We start from the raw sequence: 25,539 nt of genomic DNA, 5'->3' as shown, positions 1-25,539 counted from the left end.
CATGCCCATGATTTTTGAATTTTGGAATGAAGAGTAATAGATGTTATAAACTTCATTATATAGATTGCTTAAAAAAGATTTCTATTTTCAGATACTTTAAGAATAATGGATAGTCGAGAGGTAGTTTGTTTGGCTCCAACACCTTTAATTACTTTAAGAATAATGGATAGTCGAGAGGTAGGTTGTTTGGCTCCAACACCTTTAATTACTTTAAGAATAATGGATAGTCGAGAGGTAGTTTGTTTGGCTCCAACACCTTTAATTACTTTAAGAATAATGGATAGTCGAGAGGTAGTTTGTTTGGCTCCAACACCTTTAATTTTCTATTCCAGTTTTATGTCGTTTTGAGCATTATTCTGATTTACATCCGCATGTCACTAGAGCTGTTCAGCTATTTACGTTAAACATTTCAGTGTTCAGTGAACTGTTTTAAGATCAGGAATGTTAACAAATTGGTAAGTGAGGTGAGAAAGGATGAATGTTTTCATTATGGCTATGAATGATTTAATCTTTTCCATTGTTTCAGAGGTTTTTTTATTATAACAATAAAAAGGTAATTTTCATATTAATTTTTATGTCAATTATTCTGTTGATGTCTGTTTGAAATGTTATTCTATGGAGCTTAAAAACGCCAGGATTTCATCGTAGATTTTTATCACTAAAATAGCATAGATGACTATTAACCTAACCAAACTGGCTGTGTTTTGTCAATGTTAACTTTGAAACCTGACATTTTGGTGAAAGCATCAGGAGAATTCACTTACTGTTTCAGTGATACATCAGATCTATTGATAAAAAATGCCTTTTACATTAACAGCTTTAATATCTTTATGATTTCTAATCATGAGTGATACCAACACATAATTTATTATATATAAGTAGGGGGACAGTGAATCACCTTGCCAACAACCTCTTTCTAGCTTAAACCAACTGGGATACTGACCAGTAATTAAAACATACGAAGTGGCATTTTGCACAAATTTCTAGACAAATTTCTAAACTCACTGTCTAACACTGGGACCAAAATGAAGAAATGCAATCATTTTCCAGCAAAGCACCATGCCTCACTGTCAAAAGCTTTTTTCAAATTGAACAAGCATTATGAAGCCATGAATGCATGTTGTTGTTTTGTTGTTGTTGTTGTTTGGTTTTTTGTTGTTGTTTTGTTTTGTTTTCAGAATGAGCAATAATATCGTAAATAAGTCCTGTTTTTTTTTCCATCAAAAAACCTGTTTTGACAATTATTGATAATATTTAGCCGTAAAGCTTATAATCTGCAGGAAAACAAGGTAAGGATATTTTAGTAGATACATTTAAAAGAAAATCAGGGGACAGTGTTTGATGAACTCTGTGGGTTTGTCTTTTGGAAGACAGATTTTATGCCTTGCCCCTGAGAGGCAGAGAACGATTCACATTTATAACCAGCATTAACTGATCAAACCAACACGTAACTAATGCCTGCAAAGAAAATTTTGAGAAAAAAGGAATCCACAGTATATCCATCAGGTCTTGGACTTATATTACTCTGCATATTCCTCAGTACAACTGTTTGACTGTAGGTGACTGGGCCACCAGTGCTGTCTCTGTTTCCTAGAGAGACCACATGAGGCTCACATCATCATCATTCATCACTCAGTGACTGTTTAAGTTTATATGGAAATTTTTAACTTCAGACAGGATTCCATTTTGGTCCAAAATTATTTCTCCATCTTACCATTCCAGAAAAACTCACACACTTCTTAACAAAGTTTCTTTTTTTTTCTAGATCACAAAAACGTATTTACTATTTTTTCTCAATCTTTTAACTGCCTAACATTTGATCTTTACTTATGCTAAGTTTCTTTTTTCTTTTTTCTTTTTAAATGCTATCTACATAATTATTCTGTATCCTTTAACCCTTTCACCGCCACGTGTCTGTGTGAAAGCACTCCCCAGCACCACGTGTTTTTTTTTAGACTTGGCACTCTCTGTCACACTACTTGGTTCATGTCAGAACAACACTGTGGACTTGTTCACTTAGAACTCGGTTAAGGGGAGAATGTCATTCAATTTCCTATTGCGCAGTTTAGTTCCGCGCAGCCGTCAAGCTTTGTTACCATGTGAAACACGATCCTTTTAACATGACCCCTTTATTTATTTATTTATTTATTATTATTATTACTACTTTTTATATTATATTTATTTATTTATTTATTTATGTACGCTTATAGTTGACTTCATCCAGTTTTTGCGCCTTATACATATTATTAGTAGTGGTAGTAGTTATTTTTTTTAATGTATTTATCTATTATTTATTCACCCCCTTTTTTTTCTCTTTTTTTTTCTCAAGGCCTGACTAAGCGCGTTGGGTTACGCTCCGGTCAGGCATCTGCTTGGCAGATGTGGTGTAGCGTATATGGATTTGTCCAAACGCAGTGACGCCTCCTGGAGCTACTGAAACTGAAACTGTTGACTGAAGTTGCCTGTGGCGGTGAACTGTCCAGTCCATTGAAGTCGCCTGTGATGGCGTGCTATGTCTTGATGCTGCTCGTCAGCCATTCAAAGTATTCAACAACTTGAACATGATTGGTTGTAAAGCCATGAGTTTATTGCAAACCTTCCACTCCCGGATCAGACCAAAATAACTCTGACCACGACTAACTGGTTCATTTCCCTTGGTCTCATCTTAACTCTCCCTTACACTAGAATAATGCATGACAGACAAAATGCACTGCTGTAAGGCATAGACAACATTGTTCCCGGTAACTGAAAAAAGGTCAGAGAACAAACGAGAAAAAGTAAAATAAAGGACCCAAACACAGGAAAGATCAATTCATGTTTTGTTCAAAGAATGTATTCCTATTTCAAAATGTGATGTCTTGCTGCTGCTGTCTAGCCTTTCAAAGGATTTAAGATTTGTACGCGTTTGGTTGTGTAGCCATGAGTTTGTTCCAAAGCTCCACTCCCCCGATCAAGATCAAGCCTAGATAACTCGGGCCATAACCAACGGGTTTGTCTCCCTTGGACATGGTGAATTAGTTAAGCAATGACGTTTTGAATTTTCAATTATTTGTTTATGGCTTGTTTTATTTCTGTAGCTTTTTCATTTGTTTGAGAGACCGTGGAATGTAGGTTAATGGGCCTTGTGTCCAGGTATTTGAATTTCCATTATGTATTTGTGAAGACCTATTGTAATCTTGCCTCATTCAAGTCATATGCATATCTCTTTGAATTTCCATATTGTAACAGCGAAGATGTATGTAAATAATGTATACTGTATCCGCAAAGATGCATTGATTGTAACCTTGCTTCATTAAAATCATATGTACAAAAAAGTCTTTGAATTTCCATAATGTGTCAGTGAAGATGTACTGTAACTTTGCTTCAGTAAATCCATCAGTATTTTATTTCCTTCACAAATCTGTACAGGCAACAGTTAAATCTTTTGCCCAGCATGTTGTTTGATATGGGCTTTTCCACATGATCATGATATAAGAACATTGTTGAAATGACAATTCAGGACTTTGCCATGTCCGGTGATGTGAGGTAAGTATCAGCCATGGTCGACTGTGACAGGCTTGCCATCTCTGTGGCTGCCTTCACATCTACACCCCATCTCTCTGTCTACGATCAGCTTAAGGTCCACCCTGTTTCTGTGTTCCCAGGTTCAAAGACTTCACAGTCAGCCACCGCTCTTTTTCTGTCTCTGGACCTTACGCCTGGAACAATCTTCCTTTTTCGCTTTGTCAGTTCGCTGCTCTCAGCTTTTTCCAGTTTGGCCTTAAAACACACCTCTTTCCAGTTTCTGTTGTATTGACAAGTTTTGTCTTTCATCCATTTGATAATCATTATTATTGTTATTAGTAGTAGTTGTAGTAGTAGTAGTAGTAGCATGATAATTGTTAATATGAATCATTACATTATGACAGAGATGTTTGTGTGTGTGTGTGTGTGTGTGTGTGTGTGTGTGTGTGTGTGTGTGTGTGTGTGTGTGTGAATGTTCCAGAGCTTCGGTCTGACACTGGACCACAAGCTGAGGTCGGTGCTGCAGTGTGTGGGGGTGCAGGAGGAGGGAGAGGACATGGTACCTGTCCTGGTCACCTGCCATGACGAACCCTACCACACCTGGACCCACACCAACGTAAGGAGGGGGACTGGGGGGTTCAGGGAGGCTTCTTTCTCTTTCTGTATGTGTCTTCTGACTGACATGTGTGCATGTGTGTGGTTAGGTCTTCACATTCAGTTCATCTGTCACAAGACTCTGTCATTATATCAAGGCTTTGCTTACACCTCGACTCTTGTGTGTGTGACTTTTGTCTCGGAGGCTTTATTTACGACCTCAAGGCTCAGCTCTAATCGTTTGACTCTAGCTTATTGCTAAGTCTTCTTCTTCATCTTCTTCATCTGGTTTATTGTCTATTCACTGCAAGAGGATTTGCACATGTTTGTTTTAGTTCTTTTCAGCACACACACACACACACACACACTCGCGCGCGCGCGCACGTGCGCGCACGCACGCACGCACAAACACACACACACACACAGTGGTTTTGGAGAGACGGTGAGGGATTGGACGTGAGAAGAGGGATGGGGTGTATTGAGGATTGTTGTGGCTTTTACCACAAGGTTTTAACTTTAGTTCATTCACTAAGACTCTTACCACAAGGGTACCTTTTGCTCATTACTGAGACTTTTACGACAAGGTTTTACCTTAGCTCAATATGAGACCTTAGTCACAAGGTTTTACGTTTAGCTCATTCAGACTCTTACCACAAGGCTTTACCTTCAGCACAGTGTGAGACTTTTACCACAAGGTTTTACCTTTTGTTCATTGCTAAGACTTACTACACGGTTTTACCTTAAGCTGATTGTGTGACTTTTACCATAAGGTTTTACCTTTAGCTCATTGGTGACACTTTTTCCACAAGATTTTACCTTTAGCTCAGTGCTGATACTTTTACTATTAAGTTTTACCTGTAGCTCAGTGCTGATACGTTTACTATTAAGTTTTATCTGTAACTCATTACTGAGGCTTTTGCCATAAAGTTTTACCCTTAGCTCAATGCTGGGACTTTTCCCACATGGTTTTACCTGTAACTCAATGTTGAGACTCTTACCACAAGGTTTTACCTTTAGCTCATGGATGAGACTCCTTACCACAAGGTTTTACCTTTAGCTCATGGCTGAGACTCCTTACCACGAGGTTTTACCTTGAGTTTATCTCTCATACTTTGCTTACCCGATGACTTTAGATGATATATTGATGACTGTCACCACAGTGCTGTACCTTCGTTCTGTTTCTGTCTGATTCTGGCCTCTCCCTTGCTTCTGCCTTTCCTTGATTTGTTTGCATCTGCCTGATTTCGGGTATATCCACATCCAGATGATTTGTGTGTGTGTGTGTGGGGGGGGGGGCGTGGGGGGGGGGGGGTGAGTGTGTGTGTGTGTGTGGGTGAGTGTGTGTGTGTGTGTGTGTGTGCGTGCTTGTGTGTGTGTGTGTGTGTGTCTGTGCGTGCGTGCGTGAGCATGCGTGCGTGCGTGCGTGCGAGTGTGGGTGAGTGTATGCGTGTGTGTGTGCGTGTGTGAGAGAGAGAGGGAGAGTCCGCATCTGTCTTGACTGATTCCACTTGAAGATGTTTATTATTTTATATCTGCGATGTGTTTGAAGATGCTTTTTTTTTTTTTTATCTGTGATGTGTGTTCTGAGTATTCTTTACTCTTCTGTACCTGTATATCTTTTTGTGGCAAGATGTATGGCCTCAAAACCTACCTCTTTCCAAACTCGCTCCTCCATACATTTTCTGTTTTTTCCATACGTAGTTTCTCTAGCCTTCTGTCTACATGCACTTTATAATTTTATCTTTCACCCCTTTGTTCTGGAGGAAAACCAGCGTGTGAAATTTGCCTGTGAAATAATTTTGATTTATTTTCGTACAAGATTTAGCGCTTCATAAATACGTTTCTTCTTCTTCTTCTTCTTCTGCTTCTCCTCCTCCTCCTCATTCTCCTCCTCCTCCTTCTTCTTCTTCTCCTCCTCCTCCACCTCCTCCTCCTCCTCTTCTTCTTCTCCTTCTTCCTCTTTTTCTTGTTCTTGTTCTTGTTCTTCTTGGTTTGAAGTGATGGTGTATGGCCTGATGGTTGTTATCCAGGACAAAGACCCCTTCAAATGGACATACACCTCGGTATGATGACTGGTGCACGTGCATGGTTATTTCCTTGTTTGTGTGTGTGTGTGTGTGTGTGTGTGTGTGTGTGTGTGCAGCCACTGGGGCGTGCTTGCACTGCATGCTTCACACATGTTTTGTTGGTCACTGGGGGGGGGGGGGGGGGAGTTTTGGGGGCGCTGTTGCATGCTTTTCATCCCATGTGCTGTCTGTTTCAGTTTGACTTTTGTTTGTTTGTTAACTTCTTTTTTAGTCGTTCATATCCCTGGCTTTGTATGTTGTTGTTGTTGTTATTATTATTATCATTGTTATTATTACCACCCCGTTTTTACGTGTTTGACTGTAATGCTTACAATAATTGCACGTTTCAAAAAGTGCTGTGGCAGACAGTGTTTTGCTTCAACGCGAACCTTACAAAACCAAACAAAGCCTTACAAAAACCAGCTGTCTGCTGTTTTGCAACTAAAAGAGACCAATAGGAGACAGATTTGACTGGGAGTGTCATCAGTGTAACTTAGAATGTTCTTACTCTTAGCAACAAATGCACATTCATACAATGCATTATTATAAAACTAATCAAATGATGAGAACTACTCTAAATGTAACTGGGAAAAGGTCTTGCTGTCTTGCAGTGACCAGAGGTTGCCTAGTGCTAAAATGCTCTTACTGCACTGTTTTAAAGAAACTCTTTTGATTCTGCACAGAATAAAATACAAATAAAGCCTTTACATTTAATGGTTGAATCAGGGCGTAACGTCCGAGGCTAGATCTTACTAAAATATCATATACAGAAATATTTGTAAATTGAAAAAAAGAAATTTGTATTTTGCTTTTCTTTGTCTGCGCATTTGTGGTTTGGTGAGTTTGCCTTGGAAAGTTCACTCCCTTCGTTTTCTTCATGTTTAGCATGTAAAATGTCAGGTTCCTCTGGTCATTACTGGGGAATCAGATCCTGACTGGAGTCATGTGTTTGTGTGCAGAAGTTGACATGTATTTTGCATGCCTTTGTATGTGCAGCAGTGCATGATTTGAACTGACTGTTATTGTAGCTGGTGCTTGCACATGATTTGAACTGACTGTTCTTGTAGCTGGTGCTTGCACATGATTTGAACTGACTGTTATTGTAGCTGGTGCTTGCACATGATTTGAACTGACTGTTATTGTAGCTGGTGCTTGCACATGATTTGAACTGACTGTTATTGTAGCTGGTGCTTGCACATGATTTGAACTGACTGTTGTAGCTGAAGTATGCAATGTTGTTGTGTGTGCCCTGCATGTGACAAACTATGGGTGAGGGTTCTTTCAGAGAACTTGCTTCCAAGCATTACAAGGAATCTAAATTTATGAATAAACAATATCTAGTTTTGAATAATGCCAGTATGGGATAACTATTTGAAAATAATGTGAAATCTAAAGCAGCAGCAGTGGTGGTCACATCACTCCCCTCCTCAGTGCAAAGAGAGACCCTTCATCACTGGCCGACCAACAACCATCTTAAAACTTCATAATTCCCATGCTCCTTTACATCACGACCCATAATCCCGCTAACACCCGGTGAACTGTGTGTGAGAGGTCAAAGCTAAACACCACCCTGATAATACAACCATACATGGAAAGTCATTAATGGTGGGACAGGAAAGTCACACATCTCCCCTCAAAACACCCAGTAATCCATTAAGGTAATCAACAGTCTTGATAGAATATAGTAATGATTGTTAGAAATAACGCTCGGCCAGATAATAAAACCTTCCATGATAAAAGGAGAACTACTGTCAGTGAGAGAACACTAGGCGAACAGTAAACAGCAATAGAACTCTGTGTGTGCTTTGTTTGTGTGGTTCCCACAACCGTGTGGCCCATGCTCCCTTACAACACGAACTCTGTGTGTGCTTTGCTATTGAGAGAACACCAGGAGAACAGTAAAACAGCAACAGAACTCTGTGTGTGCTTTGCTATTGAGAGAACACTAGGAGAACAGTAAAACAGCAACAGAACTCTGTGTGTGCTTTGTTTGTGTGGTTCCCACAACCGTGTGGCCTTGCAGAGTAATAATCACATGGGGCGTGTGAAGTCTGTTTGACTTTTTATAGTTTTGCAAGCATGTTTCTTTTATACTCTAATGAAGCTTCACCATTGCTAGCATTGTGTAGAATATGTTGGATTTTTACCTTGCTTTTCTTTGTTTGCCATCAGCTTCATTAACGTGAAAATGTGATGTCTTAACTCATTCAGCCCTGAGTCCGAGCAGTGCCCTGGCACTGTCGAAATTCATTTAATTAAAATGGTGTACGCGTTCCGTTCCTACAAATGCACAAACTGCAACACATTTCTGCGGTATTTCCATCTGTGTTCCTACATGTCAGTTTGGAGGAAAAACGATCGGTCGATTTCAGTATGTTTTCTTCTTCTTCTTCTTTCCATCAATATGGCAGGAGATACTGCCCAGGCTGTGAAGTCCATGGGGTTGAATGGGTTAAGTCTCTCAACAGCCAGCGTCACAATGGATATGCTTTTTTGTTTTTTTAATTATTATGTTGTAAGGGTAACTTTGATTAGAGCTGCTTTGTAGCAGTGAATGTAACTCAGCATAAACTTATATAATAAAGTTCAGGTATGTTTACCACCTTTTTTTCTGTTTCAAATGTCGATCTATAACACCATGCCTGTTAAACATTGCAAAGGTGTGTTTGATCTACTGTTACATATCATTAAAAATTATATATATATATATATAAGAAGAAAATTGTTGTATTGTAACATGTCAATTATTTTGTTACAAGAGAACTGTGTGTGTGAAATCTGTGCCGCTGTGCTCAGGAAAGCGTATAATTGTCACAGCGCAGTAGGCCCCTTGTGTTTTCTTATTCCCTTTTGCTTGTATCGTTGCGTCAGAATGGATTTCCCAGCAAAAGTTCCCAGAGAAAAGTCCCCCACTGTTGTTCATGAGTCTTGTATGTCCGCTGAATGTTGGGTACATTTGTAACCTTGTTTTCCCCCTGCCTTTCAAAAGACCAGCATTCTACATTCAAGTTGGCAGAAAAGGCCCCGATTGTAGTGCGATCTATATCCAAGACGATTACTTGTTGGGCAGAACAGATAGCTTCTTGAAAGGGTTCTTAGTGGAAAGATAATTTCACGAAAAGGTTCATAATGATAACAGTGACAGGGAAAGCAGGGGAAGATAACTTCACGGAAGGGTTCTTACAGAAATCAGGGAAAGATGACTTCATGTAAACGGTTCAAAGTGAAAGCAGGGAAAGATGACTTCATGAAAAAGCTTCATTGTGAAAGCAGGGGGAAAATAACTTCATGAAAGGGTTCTCTGTGAAAGCAGGGAAATATAACTTCATGAAAGGGTTTTCTGTGAAAGCAGGGAAAGATAACTCCATGAAAGGGTTCATTGTGAAAGCAGGGACAGATAATTTCAAGAAAGGGCCCATAATGACAACAGTGACAGTGAAAGCAGGAACAGATAATTTCAAGAAAGGGCCCATAATGACAACAGTGACAGTGAAAGCAGGGACAGATAATTTCAAGAAAGGGCCCATAATGACAACAGTGAAAGCAGAGACAGATAATTTCAAGAAAGGGCCCATAACGACAACAGTGACAGTGAAAGCAGGGACATAATTTCAAGAAAGGGCCCTTAATGACAACAGTGACAGTGAAAGCAGGAACAGATAATTTCAAGAAAGGGCCCATAATGACAACAGTGACAGTGAAAGCAGGGACAGATAATTTCAAGAAAGGGCCCATAATGACAACAGTGAAAGCAGAGACAGATAATTTCAAGAAAGGGCCCATAACGACAACAGTGACAGTGAAAGCAGGGACAGATAATTTCAAGAAAGGGCCCATAATGACAACAGTGACAGTGAAAGCAGGGACAGATAATTTCAAGAAAGGGCCCATAATGACAACAGTGACAGTGAAAGCAGGGACAGATAATGAAGTGGGGTGGGAAAGAACTGGTCCATACCCACTGAGCAGTTTTGATAACGATGGTTATTCTTTGGGTCAATTGTCTGCAGTTTTCACCGAATTCTGTTGGCTGCTTTCCATGACAGTGGCATGTGACTCTGTGTGTGTGTGTGTGTGTGTGTGTGTGTGTGTGTGTGTGTGTGTGTGTGTGCAGAGTGGTGGTGATGGTGCGTGTTTGTGACGTGCAGGGTAGAATTAGCGATAATGATCCTGCTGCTAGTGATAATAACGACGCTAACGATGCTGCTGCTGCTGCTGCTGCTGCTGATGATGATGATGATGATGATGAAGATAATGACGACAGAGTGTTGTGGCGGGGTGTTGGCAGGGCTTTCAGCTGAAGCACGACCAGACGGGGCTGTGCATGCAGCTGATGCAGGGACCTCGCCTCGTCATGCAGAGCTGCCGCACGCGGGAGGAGGGCCAGGTCTGGAAGTTCGAGCGGCAGGGGCCCCCCTCCAGCCTGGCCAACGAGGGCAGAGCCACGCCCAGCCCCCCGGGCCCCGGCCCCAAGCAGGAGGCGGGGAGGAACGCGCAACCTGAAGCCCTGTCCGTAAAGTCGGCCAAGGAGATGCTGAACGAGTTTGAGAAGCAGGTGAAAGGGATGGCTGCTGGAGGCGGGGTGGCGGTGGTGGGCAGGAACCAGCAGAACCCCGTGATGCATGGAGGACAGATGATGCAGGGGGCGCCAGGCATGCAGAGGGGGAGACCCATGCCGGGCAACGGGCCGCTCGTGCAGGGAGCTGCTGGTCCAATGATGCAAGGGGCTGGTCCAATGATGCAAGGTGGTCCAGTGGTGCAAGGTGGTCCAATGATGCAAGGTGGTCCGGTGATGCAAGGAGCTGGTCCAATGATGCAGGGCGGTGGTCCAATGATGCAGGGCGGTGGTCCAGTGATGCAAGGGGCTGGTCCAATGGTGCAGAGAGGTGGTCCAATAATGCAAGGGGGCGGCGGTTCACTGATGCAAGGCAGAGGCAGCTTGAACAAAGGCGGCCCACTGATGGACAGTGTGCAGATGGGGGGTGTGGGTGGCGGGGGGATGATGGCCAACAACATGCCCAGAGCTATGATGGCGGGGGCTGGAGGGCGTGGTGGTGTCGGTGGTGGGGGCAGGGTGGGGGCGATGTCTCAGTTCAACGGCGGCAACCTGCCCCCTGTCCCCAAGAAGAGTGGAGGGAAGAGGGTAGGGGTGGACATGCAGGAGGCCATCAACAGACAGCTGTACGCTGAAGCCAAGCGATCCGGCAGAGTCAGGTAGCCGCGCCCACAACACGCTGCACGTGCAGCTCGTGACCCTTGGGTCCTGTCACCCCGCATACCACACTGTTCCAGAAACCATCATCAACAGACAGAGTCATACATGCTGCCTTGAGCCGTCAACGTTCTGTATTCTCATCAAGGTGATGCCAATGACTGCAGCAATGATGAGACCTCTCTCACTGATGGACATGACGTTTGTCCACCAGCATCAATCTTAAAAGCAGAGTCGACTTAAGAGATATAGTTAAAGTGTGGAATGAATGGATTTGAGAAATATCCGCCCCCCCCCCCCCCCCCCCCCCAAAAAAAAAAACAAAAAAAAACAACAACAAAAAACCACCAAAAAAACCACAAAAAAACCCAAAAAAACAACAACAAAAACAAAAAACAAAAACAAAAAAAACCACCAATATTTGAAGCGTTTAAATGTAATGTGTCACAAGTAGGGCAGCATCTGGGTGTCACAGCATAGATGTTCTGTTTCCCAGTCAGGTGCAGAAACCCAAGGGGGCACCAGATCTGCTGTGACTTGTTTTCAGTGTTTGATTCCGCCATGTAGCATCCTGTCGTGCCTGGCTTGTGAGGAGGGGAACACTTGCTGTGATGATGGGTTTGTTTTTTTTTCACTCCATACAGAATGTCGTCAAAAGTGAAAAAAATATTTCTGCCTGGCTTTGAAACAAAACCACAAGATTCGGAGCTATATAAACGCCTATTATTATTACTATTATTATTACTATACAGAACAATGACAACAAAACTGTCAACTGTAAGACAATGTCACACGGCCAGAAATAGAACCTGATTTTATCCCCACCCCCTACACACCTCCACCCCCGCATACATGGGTTGTTTGGAAATCCGAAAATGAAAATTCCATGAAAATTGTATTCGTCCTGTGAATGTTTTTTGTATCCTGATATTGAAGTCATGATTTAAGACAAAAATACTTTGGTTCTGTGAGCTGACAAACATTTCTTTGATGTTCATGGCATTTATCTTTGTCAGTGAGTGACAGTGCACTGCCTGATCGGTGGCATTTGACCCCTGAGTGGATTAACAAAAGCTGGATAAAAAGCTCTGTGGATTAAAAAAAAAAAAAAGCTGACTATGAACGACAATCCTAAAGCGTCCTCGGTGGAATCAGAGTTGGAGCATGGACCAGTAGATTCCCACAGTCATGGTGATACAGTCATTGGTGCGTTCTCCCATGACTACACCATGACCAGTCCAAAACCCAACGGTGATGGTGACCGCGAAAAAGACTGTCCAGCAAGAGGACTGGATGCCACTTGGAAAACAACAACAACAACAACAACAACAAACAAAGAAAGTGAGCGAATGTATTGCGTGGCTCCCTGTCTGAATGGCTACACAACACCTCAAGATATATGTCAGGGTGGTTTGTTTTTTTTCTTGAACGGAGATGTTGTGCAGCGAGTTATGAATCAGTCCACATGCCTTGATGACTTCTTGAAACAGAAACTGAAATAACACAGTCCTGTAACAGCTGCTGGTTCCGTGCTGTGTGAAATCATGTCCTTCTGTCTCGTCATTCAGAATATATTATGTCTACACATATATATAATATTATATATGTGTGTGTGTGTACACACACACACACACACACACACACACACACACACACACACATTATATATATATTATACATGCATGCATACCACAGTACATCATTGGAATAGCCATAACTGACGTGGATAAAACATTTATGAAGAATGAAATGAAGTCCGTTTCATATCCCTGTACATGTATTGGTGATAGTAAACTTGTAATCAGTATCGAACTGGGGTGATTTGAAAGATGGACAAATGACGATGCTACAGATGGATGCAAGATGCCAGAACGGGGGTCTCTAGTCTCTGGATGGACATTGGGCTGTTTCCAGGGGTTGAGTCAGGACCCAGGAAGAAAGACTTCATGGTGACAGGATCGTCAACTGGGACTGAGGTGTACAATCAAGCGTGGATGGTTTAGAGTCATTTGCATTTCCAGGAATGGATGGATGGTTCTGGTTTGTATTAATGCGAAGGAATGATGGAATTATATTCTCCTAAAATTGGATGGGGGTTTGACGCAGTTATCAGACTATACTGCAAGGAATGGAGGTTGACAGTTTACGCTGAAATGTGGATGCAGACACGGTTTTAACTGTTTGACAGTTTATGCTGAAATGTGGATGCAGACACGGTTTTAACTGTTTGACAGTTTACGCTGATATGTGGATGCAAACACGGTTTTACCAGTTCAACAGTTTACGCTGAAATGTGGATGCAGACACAGTTATAACTGTTCGACAGTTTACGCTAAAATGTGGATGGAGACACAGTTTTATATGTTTGACAGTTTACGCTGAAAAGTGGATGCAGACAGTTTTAAATGCCAGAAACAGGAGGAAAAAAAAAAAAAGAAAAAAAGAGACACACGAAGCAAAAATGAAAAATAGCCACTCTGTTTTGGCTCATATTGCTTCCTCATAGAGATTCAGCTTTCTGCACAACGAAATTATATTAATTAATTTTCAACTGTCTGCAGGTATTTGAAGATTTATCCTGTGTCCGTAATGCCTGCTTCTGCAGTGAAAGGTGTCTAATGGTCATAACTGTTTGAAAAAAAATCTATTGAGGTTATTAACGTGTATTATACAGGTACTTCCACGGCTGGTCATGTTATAACACCAATTTAAACCACCATATCACTTTTCCTGTATCAAAAGTACCTCATTTTACACTTTACAGGTTCTGCCACACAGGTACCCATTGTCCATATCTTGTTTCAAAGCAAACAGAAACGAACATATCCATCAAAACGGTTTTTGTTTTCTTAATGTTTATGACTAATGAATATTCAAATTCCACATCAAAATAGTTTTGCTTTCTTACCAATGTATTTGAATTGTCTGTGTTAAAATATCCAACATCAAAATATTTTTTCCTCAATATTTATGATTTATACATGTCAAGGTAGTAGATGTTTGTTATGTTTATGATTTTGATTAGTTAAGATATCCTACATCAGTAGAAATTTGTTTTCATAGTTTTTTTTTATGAATTCCTTATGTGAAAATATCAAATATCAACAGGTTTTTTTCCCTCTTTTTTAATGTATACTATTTACACATGCTAATTGAAATACCCATCATCAGTATAATGTTGGTTTGCACTGTAAATGATGTGCATTTGTTAAAAGATGAGAAAGAAACCAAAGGCAAAAATCAACCACTCATGTGATGTCGAAACACAGCACCAGTCAGTGTGTGAGTACGGTACAGTGGATGGTACTGGGTTGGTGAGATACAGGGTGTGGCCACCGTGCTGATTGGTTGACAGTCACCATAGCAACCACCCTGACACGTGTCACAATGCTCTGTGTGTGGGTACTGGTCACCATAGCAACCACCCTGACATGTGTCACAATGCTCTGTGTGTGGGCACTGTGCTGATTGGTTGACAGTCACCATAGCAACCACCCTGACACGTGTCACAATGCTCTGTGTGTGGGTACTGGTCACCCTAGCAACCACCCTGACACGTTTCACAATGCTCTGTGTGTGGGCACTGTGCTGATTGGTTGACAGTCACCATAGTAACCACCCTGACACGTGTCACAATGCTCTGTGTGTGGGTACTGGTCACCCTAGCAACCACCCTGACACGTGTCACAATGCTCTGTGAGTGGGCACTGTGCTGATTGGTTGACAGTCACCATAGTAACCACCCTGACACGTGTCACAATGCTATGAGTATCTGTCCCTCCCCCCTACCCACCCCGCTGTGTGTGTGGGGGGGGGGGGGGGAGGGGGGGCAGGGGAGTGGGATGGGTGGGTGGGTGTGTGCATGTGTCTGTGTGTCTATGTGTGTGTCTGTGTTTGTAAATAAAGCAATGAAAAACAAAGTTTATGACATTTTATCTTCTTCTCTCTTTTTTTTATTTTTTATCATATAACCATGTTGAAGTGTTTCTCACGGAAGTGTTAATGTCCACGTTGTTTGGATGAAAAACTGTGAAGGCACTGGTTGTCATCTGTGCACACCATCATAGGATGATCATGGAGTTACTGGCAGTGTGCATGTTGAGACCAGCACTGACACAGAAAACGCACCACATCGGGAATTTGGGGATGGAGCTGTTGCTGTTCTAAAGGCTGTGCTGACCTTCGTGCTACAAACATCACACACACTCACACACACACACACACACACACACACACACACATGCTGTTCCGACTATTTGGGCTTGAATTTGATTATAGTGGAGAGTGTCTTGCCCAAGTACATCCCCACTCTCTCGGCCAAGAGGGTTTTAGGACAGTCGGCATTGGGATGGTTCCCAAAGGCCAACTAGCCCACAAGGATGCAGCACTAAGAGCCAGTGCAATTTTTCCTCCTAGTTTGAGAGTCATAGTCCTTCTCAAAAGACTAAGCTGTAAATGGTTTCCCATTGACTGGAGAAACCATTGATAATACAGCTGTCACTTTGCTGTTGACACATACCGTGTGTTTATCGGCGTGCAGTAAGAATTCCTGTCCACTGTTGTGCCCAGACCACAATTACCATTCCGCGCGTTGTTCACTGCTTTCAGAAGCACAAGGTTGTGAGTGGGGACTGGTCCTTCTGGGCTTTCCCTGCCATCTTGTACATACCTGGGGGATGTTTGTTTTCAAAGAAAGCATTCTGTGCACGCCAGCAGACATACTTTGTGCCTGAAATCCAGTGTGATTTTTGTCTGAACTTTTTTGTGTTAAAAACTGAATTTTTAACTGCTTTGCTTATGTTGACTGAGCATTTTTGCCACGGAATGCATTTTTTTAAAAGTTGTTCCAAGGCTTGAAGTGATTCCGAATGTGGAGGTGTTTTATTCGTGCATTGTTTGTGTACATATATATTAATCGGTGGTTATTCTGGATTTGTATATTACTGGTACTTTTGTTGTTATCTTTTTTCATATATTATTTTACGCATTTATATATATCTGCGGGATTCCAGGAGTGCACATTTTCTGCATTTGGCATGCATATCTAGAACTTGTATGTGGATGTCTTTTTGTTGATATTTCAATTGTGCCAGACAGTTCTTGAAGGGCCTGTGTGGTACTGTGTGAGTCACGTGCACCTGCTGGTGGTGGTATTGTCTTGGTCCTTGTCAGCACCGCACTTTCTGCATGTGGTTTGTGACCGTTATGTTGATAACTGTGCTTACTCTGTACCATCTTCTACTGTGTAAATGTTCCGTCTCGCAGTGTTTAAATGTTCTGTCTTGAACTGTGTAAATGTTTCATCTTCCACTGTGTTGATGTTCTGTATTGTATTGTATTAATGATCCGCCTTGAACTGTTTAAATTTTCCGTCTTGCACTGTGTTAATGTTCTTTATTGTGGTTTGTAAATGTTTCGTCTTATGATCTTGTACTATGTTTTGTCTTGTACTATGTTAATGTTCTGTATCGTACGTTGTAGTGTGTACATGTTCCGCCTTGTACTGTGTAAATGTTCCGTCCTGTACTATGTAAGTGTTCCACATTTTACTGTGTAAATGTTCCGCCTTGTACTGTGTAAATATTCCGTCTTGTACTGTGTTAATGTTCTGTCTTACACTGTGTGCATTAAAAGTGTGGCATCACTATACTTTGGGCTGTAGTCACAGATATGTCACATGACAGTCAACAACATTTTCGTGTAAGCCTGTTCAGGCTCTTGTCATTGGTTGCATGTGGGAATGCTCGTCAGCGACGCCAGATATGGCGAGAAGTTCACAGGATTGACATAGAGTAAAGGACTACGTGGGAACTTGTACAGATAAGAGTTATTCTTGTGGGCATAGCGAAATGATGCTGAACTTTCGGCTAACAGTGGTGTGTACTGCCATTGTGATAAGCATCACTCATAAACACATGTGCTTTCTTGCGCTTGCACTTACCATTTACCATTCTTTATGATAAAAACAACAACAACAACAACAATAAAAAAATAAATGAATAAATAAAAAAACAATTAAAAAACAACAAACAAAAAACCCCAAACAACAACAACAAACAAAATCAAAACCACGACTACTGAGTTCATAAACAACTGACGCAATTTTGAAACTGCTTATCATACACCTGTACCTGTAGCAGCCGTTAGTGTCTTCAATGTTAAAGCAATTAATGTACTATTCAAAATGTTAGACAATCTTTCGACTTTTTAAGTTTTCACGAGAAAAATCCCTGCATCTAAGAGTGGTCCTTAATTTTTTGTGGTCTGTATTTTGCCCAAATGGATGCGTTTCTTCTGAACTAGTCCGTTTCCTGTTAAGATATCTTTTCTCTTTCTTTCCAGACTTTGAGATGCCAGAAAAGACATTACCTGAAAATGCATTCATACAGAGCCTGAAAGCCGGTGAAAATTACTGCAACCGACCTTGTAGTTGAGTACTTTTTTTTCTCTCTGTATCTTTCTTTTTCTTTTAATGAAAACCTATAATAAAAGACTAATTTCCAAGGACATTTTACCAGCATGATAACATGAGCGAAATCAAACGTCATATGATTATAATGATAATTAATATTTATATAACGCTGAATCTTGTGCAGAGACAAGTCAAAGCGCTTTCACACCAGTCAGTCAGGACGTATTTGAATATTACTTTGCAGGGAACGATTTATTTGAATATTACTTTGTAGGGAATGGTATATTTGAATATTGCGTTATAGGGAAGGATATATTTTGATATTACTTTGTAGGGAATGGTATATTTGAACACTGCGTTATAGGGAAGGATATATTTGAATATTACTTTGCAGGGAACGATTTATTTGAATATTACTTTGTAGGGAATGGTATATTTGAATATTGCGTTATAGGGAAGGATATATTTTAATATTACTTTGTAGGGAATGGTATATTTGAACACTGCGTTATAGGGAAGGATATATTTGAATATTACTTTGCAGGGAACGATTTATTTGAATATTACTTTGTAGGGAATGGTATGTTTGAATATTGCGTTATAGGGAAGGATATATTTGAATATTACTTTGTAGGGAATGGTATATTTGAATATTGCTTTATATGGAAGGATATGTTTGAATATTGCTTGAAAGGGAAGGATATATTTGAATATTGTTTTAAAGACGAACACCAAAGGCACGGGAAGAAATGTTACGCCAGTCTCTCTCTCTCTCTCTCTATATATATATATATATACCCCCATAACCAACACCTTCACTGCTCTTCTACACATCAGCTGTTCTGGTATCGGTCCGGGACAGGTGTAGTAGGGGTGGTGGTGGGTTTGGGACAGGTGTGGTAGGGGTGGTGGTGGGTTTGGGACAGGTGTGGTAGGGGTGGTGGGGGGGTTAGGACGGGGGTGGTGGGGGGGAGTTGGGACAGGTGTGGAAGGGGTGGTGAGGGGTCTGGGACAGGTGTGGTGGGGGGTGGTTTGGGACAGGTGTAGGGGTGGTGAGGGGTTTGGGACAGGTGTGGTAGGGGTGGTGAGGGGTTTGGGACAGGTGTAGGAGTGGTGAGGGGTTTGGGACAGGTGTGGTAGGGGTGGTGAGGGGTTTGGGACAGGTGTGGTAGGGGTGGTGAGGGGTTTGGGACAGGTGTAGGGGTGGTGAGGGGTTTGGGACAGGTGTGGTAGGGGTGGTGAGGGGTTTGGGACAGGTGTGGTAGAGGTGGTGAGGGGTTTGGGACAGGTGTGGTAGGGGTGGTGAGGGGTTTGGGACAGGTGTGGTAGAGGTGGTGGGGAGGGGGGGGGGTTAGGACGGGTGGAGGATACAGGTAGAGATGGACATTTGACATTGTTACTGTTAGTCCGGCCGAACGCAGAGGACCGTATAAAGACTGCTTGGATGTGGGTGTGTTATTGAAGACGACAGAACTTGTGCCTTGACATGTGTTTTCATTCATGTCAGTGTTATGTCATGTCTGGCATGTATGTTTTTTGTGTCTGTTGCTTATTGCTGGGCCCTGTGACAAGGAGACAGGTGAGTTTTCTCTGTGAAAAATTGCTATGTGTCTTTTCTTCTGTGACAGACCCACGATCTTAGTTAGCGATCAGAACCATTGGGTCAACAGTCTTTATGTAGGAGTAAGTCTTAGGCGGCGTGTCAGAATCAGTCCGCCGTTAGACTTGTGATCCAGTGTTCACCAGTGATCAGGGTTCGAGGCCCCGTTTCGGCATGGTGTTGTGTCCTTGGGTAAGGTATTTTACTCCGATGTTCCTCACTCCACTCCTGACCGGTTAGGAAAGGTTAAATTGGCCTAAGGAGAGGGATGGGCCCCGCCTTCCTATGCCGAGCCGTAGACACAGTGGGTGTGAGTTCACTGCCCTGATGGCCGTAGAAAAGCTGAGGTACCTTTACACCCCTTCTTTGAAAAAAAAAAAGAAAAAAAGAAAGAAAAACAACAACAACAATGACTAACAACAAAAAAACCCACAAACAACACGTCTGTTTATTTATTTTATTATTGGCGTATCATCCATTCCACATTTACATTTCATCCGAAAAAGAAGCTTGGGATCAAGTATGTTTGTATCAACTGATGTCTAAGTGTGGAAAGAAATTGAGATTTATATCATTATATCACACAGCTGAATTTCACATAAAGAATATATTTTATTTTCGGTGTGTTTATGATAATTACGTATGATTTTTTTCTTTGGTCTTGTATTGATTTTTTTTAAATTGTATCTATATTCACCATTGTATGCATTGAGCCTGTACTTAAACATGTGTCAAATTGTCTGTGTTGTTCTTGTTATCTCTAGTAACTATTTTCTTTTCTATTTGCTTCTTCTTCATATCTCTTCAGTTTGAACGAAAAAGAAAAAAAACAACAACATTGCTTTAGTTTTGAAGGAAAGCCTATAAAGTTTATTACTGTGAGCATTGTTTGTGGTCTCTTGGTCTGGTTTATTTTCTTTTCTTGTTCCGCTTTTTTTTTTCTTCTTTTTTTTTTTCTTTTTCTTTTTTTACTGTAGATGTTTTGCATGACTGGGTCCAGAGCATGTGTGTGCCTAGTTAACTGTCGGTCTGAGTGCAAGAGGGTTTGAGGGAAGTTTACACACAGCTTTGAAAACAGGTCGGTAACTGTATTCATCTGTTTATGATGATGATGAGGAGGAGGATTATCTTCTTCTTACCATCATCACCATCATCATCATAGCTATTGTTGCTGTTGCTGCTGCTGTTGTTATTTATTATAATTATTATTACTATTATTACTATTATCATCATCATCAGTATCAGTATCAGAAGCTCAAGGAGGCGTCACTGCGTTCGGAGACATCCGTATACGCTACCCCACATCTGCCAAGCACATGCCTGACCAGCATCGTAATCCAAAACGCTTAGTCAGGCCTTGAGAAAAAGAAGAAAAAGAAAATTAAACAAATAAAGAAGTGCATGAATAATCAAATGTGAACAAAAAAGTATCATGATTATTATTGTTGTTGTTCTTCTTCCTTTTCATTGCTGTTTTTTTGTTTTTGTTATCGTTATTACTACTACTGTTCATATTTATGACATTGAGTTAATACAAAAAAAAATTAATTCACTTATGTTTCACTCGTTGCTTTTTAAAAAAATTGTTGAGGCATTCATGTTTGTATCTGTCGCTTTGGGATAAAATGTTGACAACCTACTTGTGGCATGTGTATGGTTGCATGAGAGCTCACAATCATTAATTTAGTCATCACGCCTGTGGCTGTGAATCCACAGTTATTAAAGAACGATGCACTCTTATCTCACTCTGTCTTGAAACTTTAATTTACACATTGTACACAAACACATGCTTCATTAGAAATCTTTTGACTAGACAATTTCATTTTGTGTTGATATTCTGCACAAACCTGGGTCAGGCTCTCAGCATGTTGGGATTATACAGAGGTCAGGCATTTGCTTCTCCCTCCCCCCCCCCCCCCCCTTTTTTTCCAAACAGCAAAAATGAGATGTTGCGTATATGGATCAGTTCGCGCTCTTTGACACCACTTTGAAACTGGTTGACATGCACAGGTCCAGCTTTAGCGCAGAAGCAAAATATCACACACACACACACACACACACACACACACACACACACACACACACACACACACACTGCCGGAGAGAATTGTAACGATCAGAGTCGTGATACGACGGGAGTGATACTCGAGTGCTAACTTTGGATCTGAGGGTCCTGGGTTCGATCCCAATATCGACGCCTGGTGAGTTCAGGTTGGAGAGGTTTCAGATCTCCCAGGTCACCACAAGTGCAGACCTGCTAGTGCCCTGATGCCCTGCGTGTGTATACACGTGCAGAAAGATCAAATATGCATCTTCACACACACACACACACACACACACACACACACACACACACACACACACACAAAAAGGTTCCCTAAGTCGTGTCAGTATTCGGTGGGCTATGGTAACATGAGCATACCCAGCATGCACATCCCTGAAGTTGGTGTGTGATGTGCCTTGCTTCATGTCGGGGCTGAAAACGGCCGCACACATGAACAGCCTTCTCGTTGGTATGATTCAACACGGGAGAAACACGGACAAATGAAACAAAGAAGTATCATACAAGCAATAAGCTGTAGTGCAGTGCTAAACATTTAAAAGCCAGGTGTTTGATAGATGGGGAAATATCATGTTAACTCATTGAGTACGGCCAGTCCTCTCTTCTCCTCTACACAGACCCCTCGAATGTCCAGTGGGTGTCTGAATGACCGAACCTTTAGCTTCCGTCGTCAGAATTGTGGTATTCTTTGTCAACATTCACCTCTTCAGTATAAGAGCCTTCCACTTGCAATATTTTGATGATGGTAATTGGGGTGAAACGCTGTTAACGTTGTCTCTTTCGCCGTTCGTATGGAGAGAGTTAATGTTATTTGCTGCGATGGTATGATGTAACTGATCCAGCGCATTTAATAATAATAATAACAAGAGAGGCAATGCCTTCAAGACTCACTTGTAATACACTTTATATAAAAAAAATCTGATCGTTAAAATGTGTTCTGTATTTGTTATTATAAAGCTTCGGGTTAAAAAAAAAAGAAAAAGAAAAAAAAAAAGCCCTGACGTCAGATTCGAACCCCGCGTTTTCGGGTGAGAAGGAACTGTCTTACCCATTACACTATCGTGGCTCCTTAACTGACGTTCTAAAATTTAATCTTTAAAGATGTTTTTTTAAGGGCTATAAATCGATTGTGGTATTCGCAGTGAGAACGCTGTTTAAATCATACTATTCTGGTGTATCTTGGGCATTCAAAAAATCTTTAAGGGCAATTAAAAATTCTTTTTAACTCCGCGGTAAAGGAGACGTGGCTATCGCCGCAATCACACTGGAACATTTAGCCGTTTTCTCTGGATCTAGGTAAATGTACAAGTTTAGTTACACCCGCCGGGAATGTAGTACGACACGGTCGATTCAATTTCTCTTTTATGTTCATTCTAGTTTTAAAGTTTTAAAGTTGATGTGAAAATTGCGTATTTTGTTAAACTAATAACATGTAGAGCCAAGTACAAGTACTTCCTAAACGTCGTATGAAGTGAAAAAGACTTCATTTTGAGAAAAGTCAAGACTGGAACTTTTTACGTTTCATCAAGGGTATTAACTCTCATGGTTTATTATTTTTAACTGTGAATTCCGACTGATTTTGTTAATATTTTTATGGCAGTTTGGGGCATAATCCAGTAAGTGATGAGGCGTTCACAAATCTTTCTCAGAATAAATATTTAACGGTCTCCTTCTCCAACTTTCTATTACATGTTATCGTGTATTTTTGATTGAATATAGGATTGAACGGGCAGGTCAACAACTTGAACTTGAACAAAATGGCGTCTTTCGTTCGCGAGGAATATGAGCACGCGCTTTGAATATGTATAAATATGTGTACGCAATTGATTTTGGCCCATGACCTTCAGGGCTCAGCCAATAGATCTATAAGGTCCACTCGTAGTATTGATTTTAGTATTTTCCGAAAAAGACCACTTGGGCGAATAAACATAGTGAAAGCCCTGTACACTGAGAGTAAAACACACAGGCTTTTTATGTATTGAGTATGATTTCAAAATGTAATGTTTAAGATGAGAAAGATCAGTTTAAAGCAAATTAATCCCCGTAGCATATAATTACAGATTAATTTCCTTTTTTTACTATCTGCACCAAAGACATGTAAAATAACTTCCATGCTTAGCAAAAGAAGTTCCTGTTTGAACAAAAAATGATAAAAATGACTGCTCTTGTTTTTGTGTCAGAACATCAGATCAATGTGCCAAGTTTAGAGAATAAAAAAAATATAAATATAACAGTAAATTCAGTTTGCATATAATTTGGCTTCTGTTGTTGTTTTTGTTGTTGTTTTTTTTTGTTTTTTTGTGCCCATCCCAGAGGTGCAATATTGCTTTAAACAAGGTGACTGGAAATAACTGAAATTTTCCTATTTTTATGCCAAATTTGGTGTCAAGTGACAAAGTATTTGCAGAGAAAATGGCAATGTTAAAGTTTACCACGGACACACAGACACAGACACACACACACACACACACACACACACACACACACAGACAACCGTACACCGGGTTAAAACATAGACTCACTTTATTTACACAAGTGAGTAAAAAAATAATGATAATTTAAAAGATATACTACTACTACCACTACTACTAATAATAATGGATACTTACATAGCACACTGTCCAGAAATCTGCTCTGGGTGCTTTACAAAAAACACTTTTGTTTACATAACGCATTACATCAATGTTACGTACACACACCAAAATGTGATTAACAAACTAAACACACACACACACACACACACACACACACACACACACACAACTTTAACATACATAATAATACATAACAGCTGCCCTCCACACATAAACACGCATTCCAAAGACAAGAACAGGTAACAGACTTCCAACAGCAGACACAATAGTGAAGCGGGGGCCCAGTGGTAACGTGTCCGCATGGAAAGCAAGAGAATCAGAGCACTGGATCCAACCCCACAGCCGTCAGTGTTGTCTCCACCTCCATCAGACCTTGAGCAGTGGTCTGAACGGATTAGACGATAAACTGACGTCCCTGTGTAGCATGCCCTTAGCGCAAGTAAAAAGAACCCATGGCAACAGAAAGGTTGTCCCTAGCAAAATTCTTTAGAAGAATCCACTTAAAGAGAACAGCCGGAATTTCACACAGAGAAAAACATTTGTGACTAAGAGTGATACAATGCGATACAATAGAACACAACACTACACAATTCAATTTAACAGAACACAATACAATTCATTGCCACTTCTATAAGTCGGTGAATACATATATTTTCAGCTTCAGGTTCTCGGGGAAGCGTCACTGCGTTCGGACAAATCCATATACCTACACCCACATCCGCTATGCAGATGCCTAACCAGTAGCATAACCCAACGCGCTTAGGCCTTGGGTGCATGCATATAATATATTTGTGTGCCAATCAGGGTGGACTTCAACAGAATGTTGCCAGAGGACGCCACTTTTGTTGCCGTGGGCTCTTATCCAGTGCGCCAAGTTCGTGCTGCACACGGGACCTCGGTTTATCGTCTCATCCAAGTGACGAGACGCTAAGTTTGATTTTCCAGTCAAACTTCCGAAAAACGGCAAGAGCCTGAATCAAATCCAGACCCTTACGAATCTCTCTCCCTCTGTGTGTGTGTGTGTGTGTGTGTGTGACACACACACACACACACACACACACACACACACAGAGATATATATATATATATATATATATATATAAACGTAAGTGCACAATTTTCATTTAGCATTATATGTTAAAACAATACAATAAAATTCACCCTTCCATTCACAAAAACACCCACCAGCACATTCCCAAAACGTCCGGAATTGAAGTGAATGACAAAGTCTCTTCCTTCTCTACATCAATGACCTCCCAAATACCATCAAATCTAAGGCCAGATAATTTGCAGACGACACCATGTGCAACAAAATAATCAAGAAGGATTAAGCTGACCAGCAAGCACTCCAAGAAGACGGCTAGTTTCCCTTTCCATTTCGGAGAAACAGTGGGCCATGCAATTCCACAGCAAAAGTGCTCCACCTTGAGTGTCAGTAGAAAGAGGAAAAAGATCGCATTCAGATTACAAACTCCATGGCCATCCGCTGGAAAGC

General features: G+C 41.1%; 1 protein-coding gene across 1 annotated transcript in view; it reads left to right on the top strand.

The window, feature by feature from the left end:
* LOC143297249 (polypeptide N-acetylgalactosaminyltransferase 13-like) overlaps window positions 1-11,672 on the top strand; it is a 28,557-nt gene extending 16,885 nt beyond the window's left edge. The window contains exons 11-13 of the mRNA XM_076609488.1: window positions 3,986-4,120; window positions 6,129-6,161; window positions 10,453-11,672. Of these exons, the coding sequence (XP_076465603.1) occupies window positions 3,986-4,120; window positions 6,129-6,161; window positions 10,453-11,382 (1,098 nt within the window). The 3' untranslated portion in view covers window positions 11,383-11,672. The remainder of the gene's footprint in view (window positions 1-3,985; window positions 4,121-6,128; window positions 6,162-10,452) is intronic.
* Window positions 11,673-25,539: the final 13,867 nt, after the last annotated feature.

The sequence above is a fragment of the Babylonia areolata genome, chromosome 22 (genome assembly GCF_041734735.1).
Source record: "Babylonia areolata isolate BAREFJ2019XMU chromosome 22, ASM4173473v1, whole genome shotgun sequence".
In the NCBI taxonomy this organism is placed as follows: domain Eukaryota; kingdom Metazoa; phylum Mollusca; class Gastropoda; order Neogastropoda; family Buccinidae; genus Babylonia; species Babylonia areolata.
This window is presented reverse-complemented; position numbering and strand designations above follow the sequence as displayed.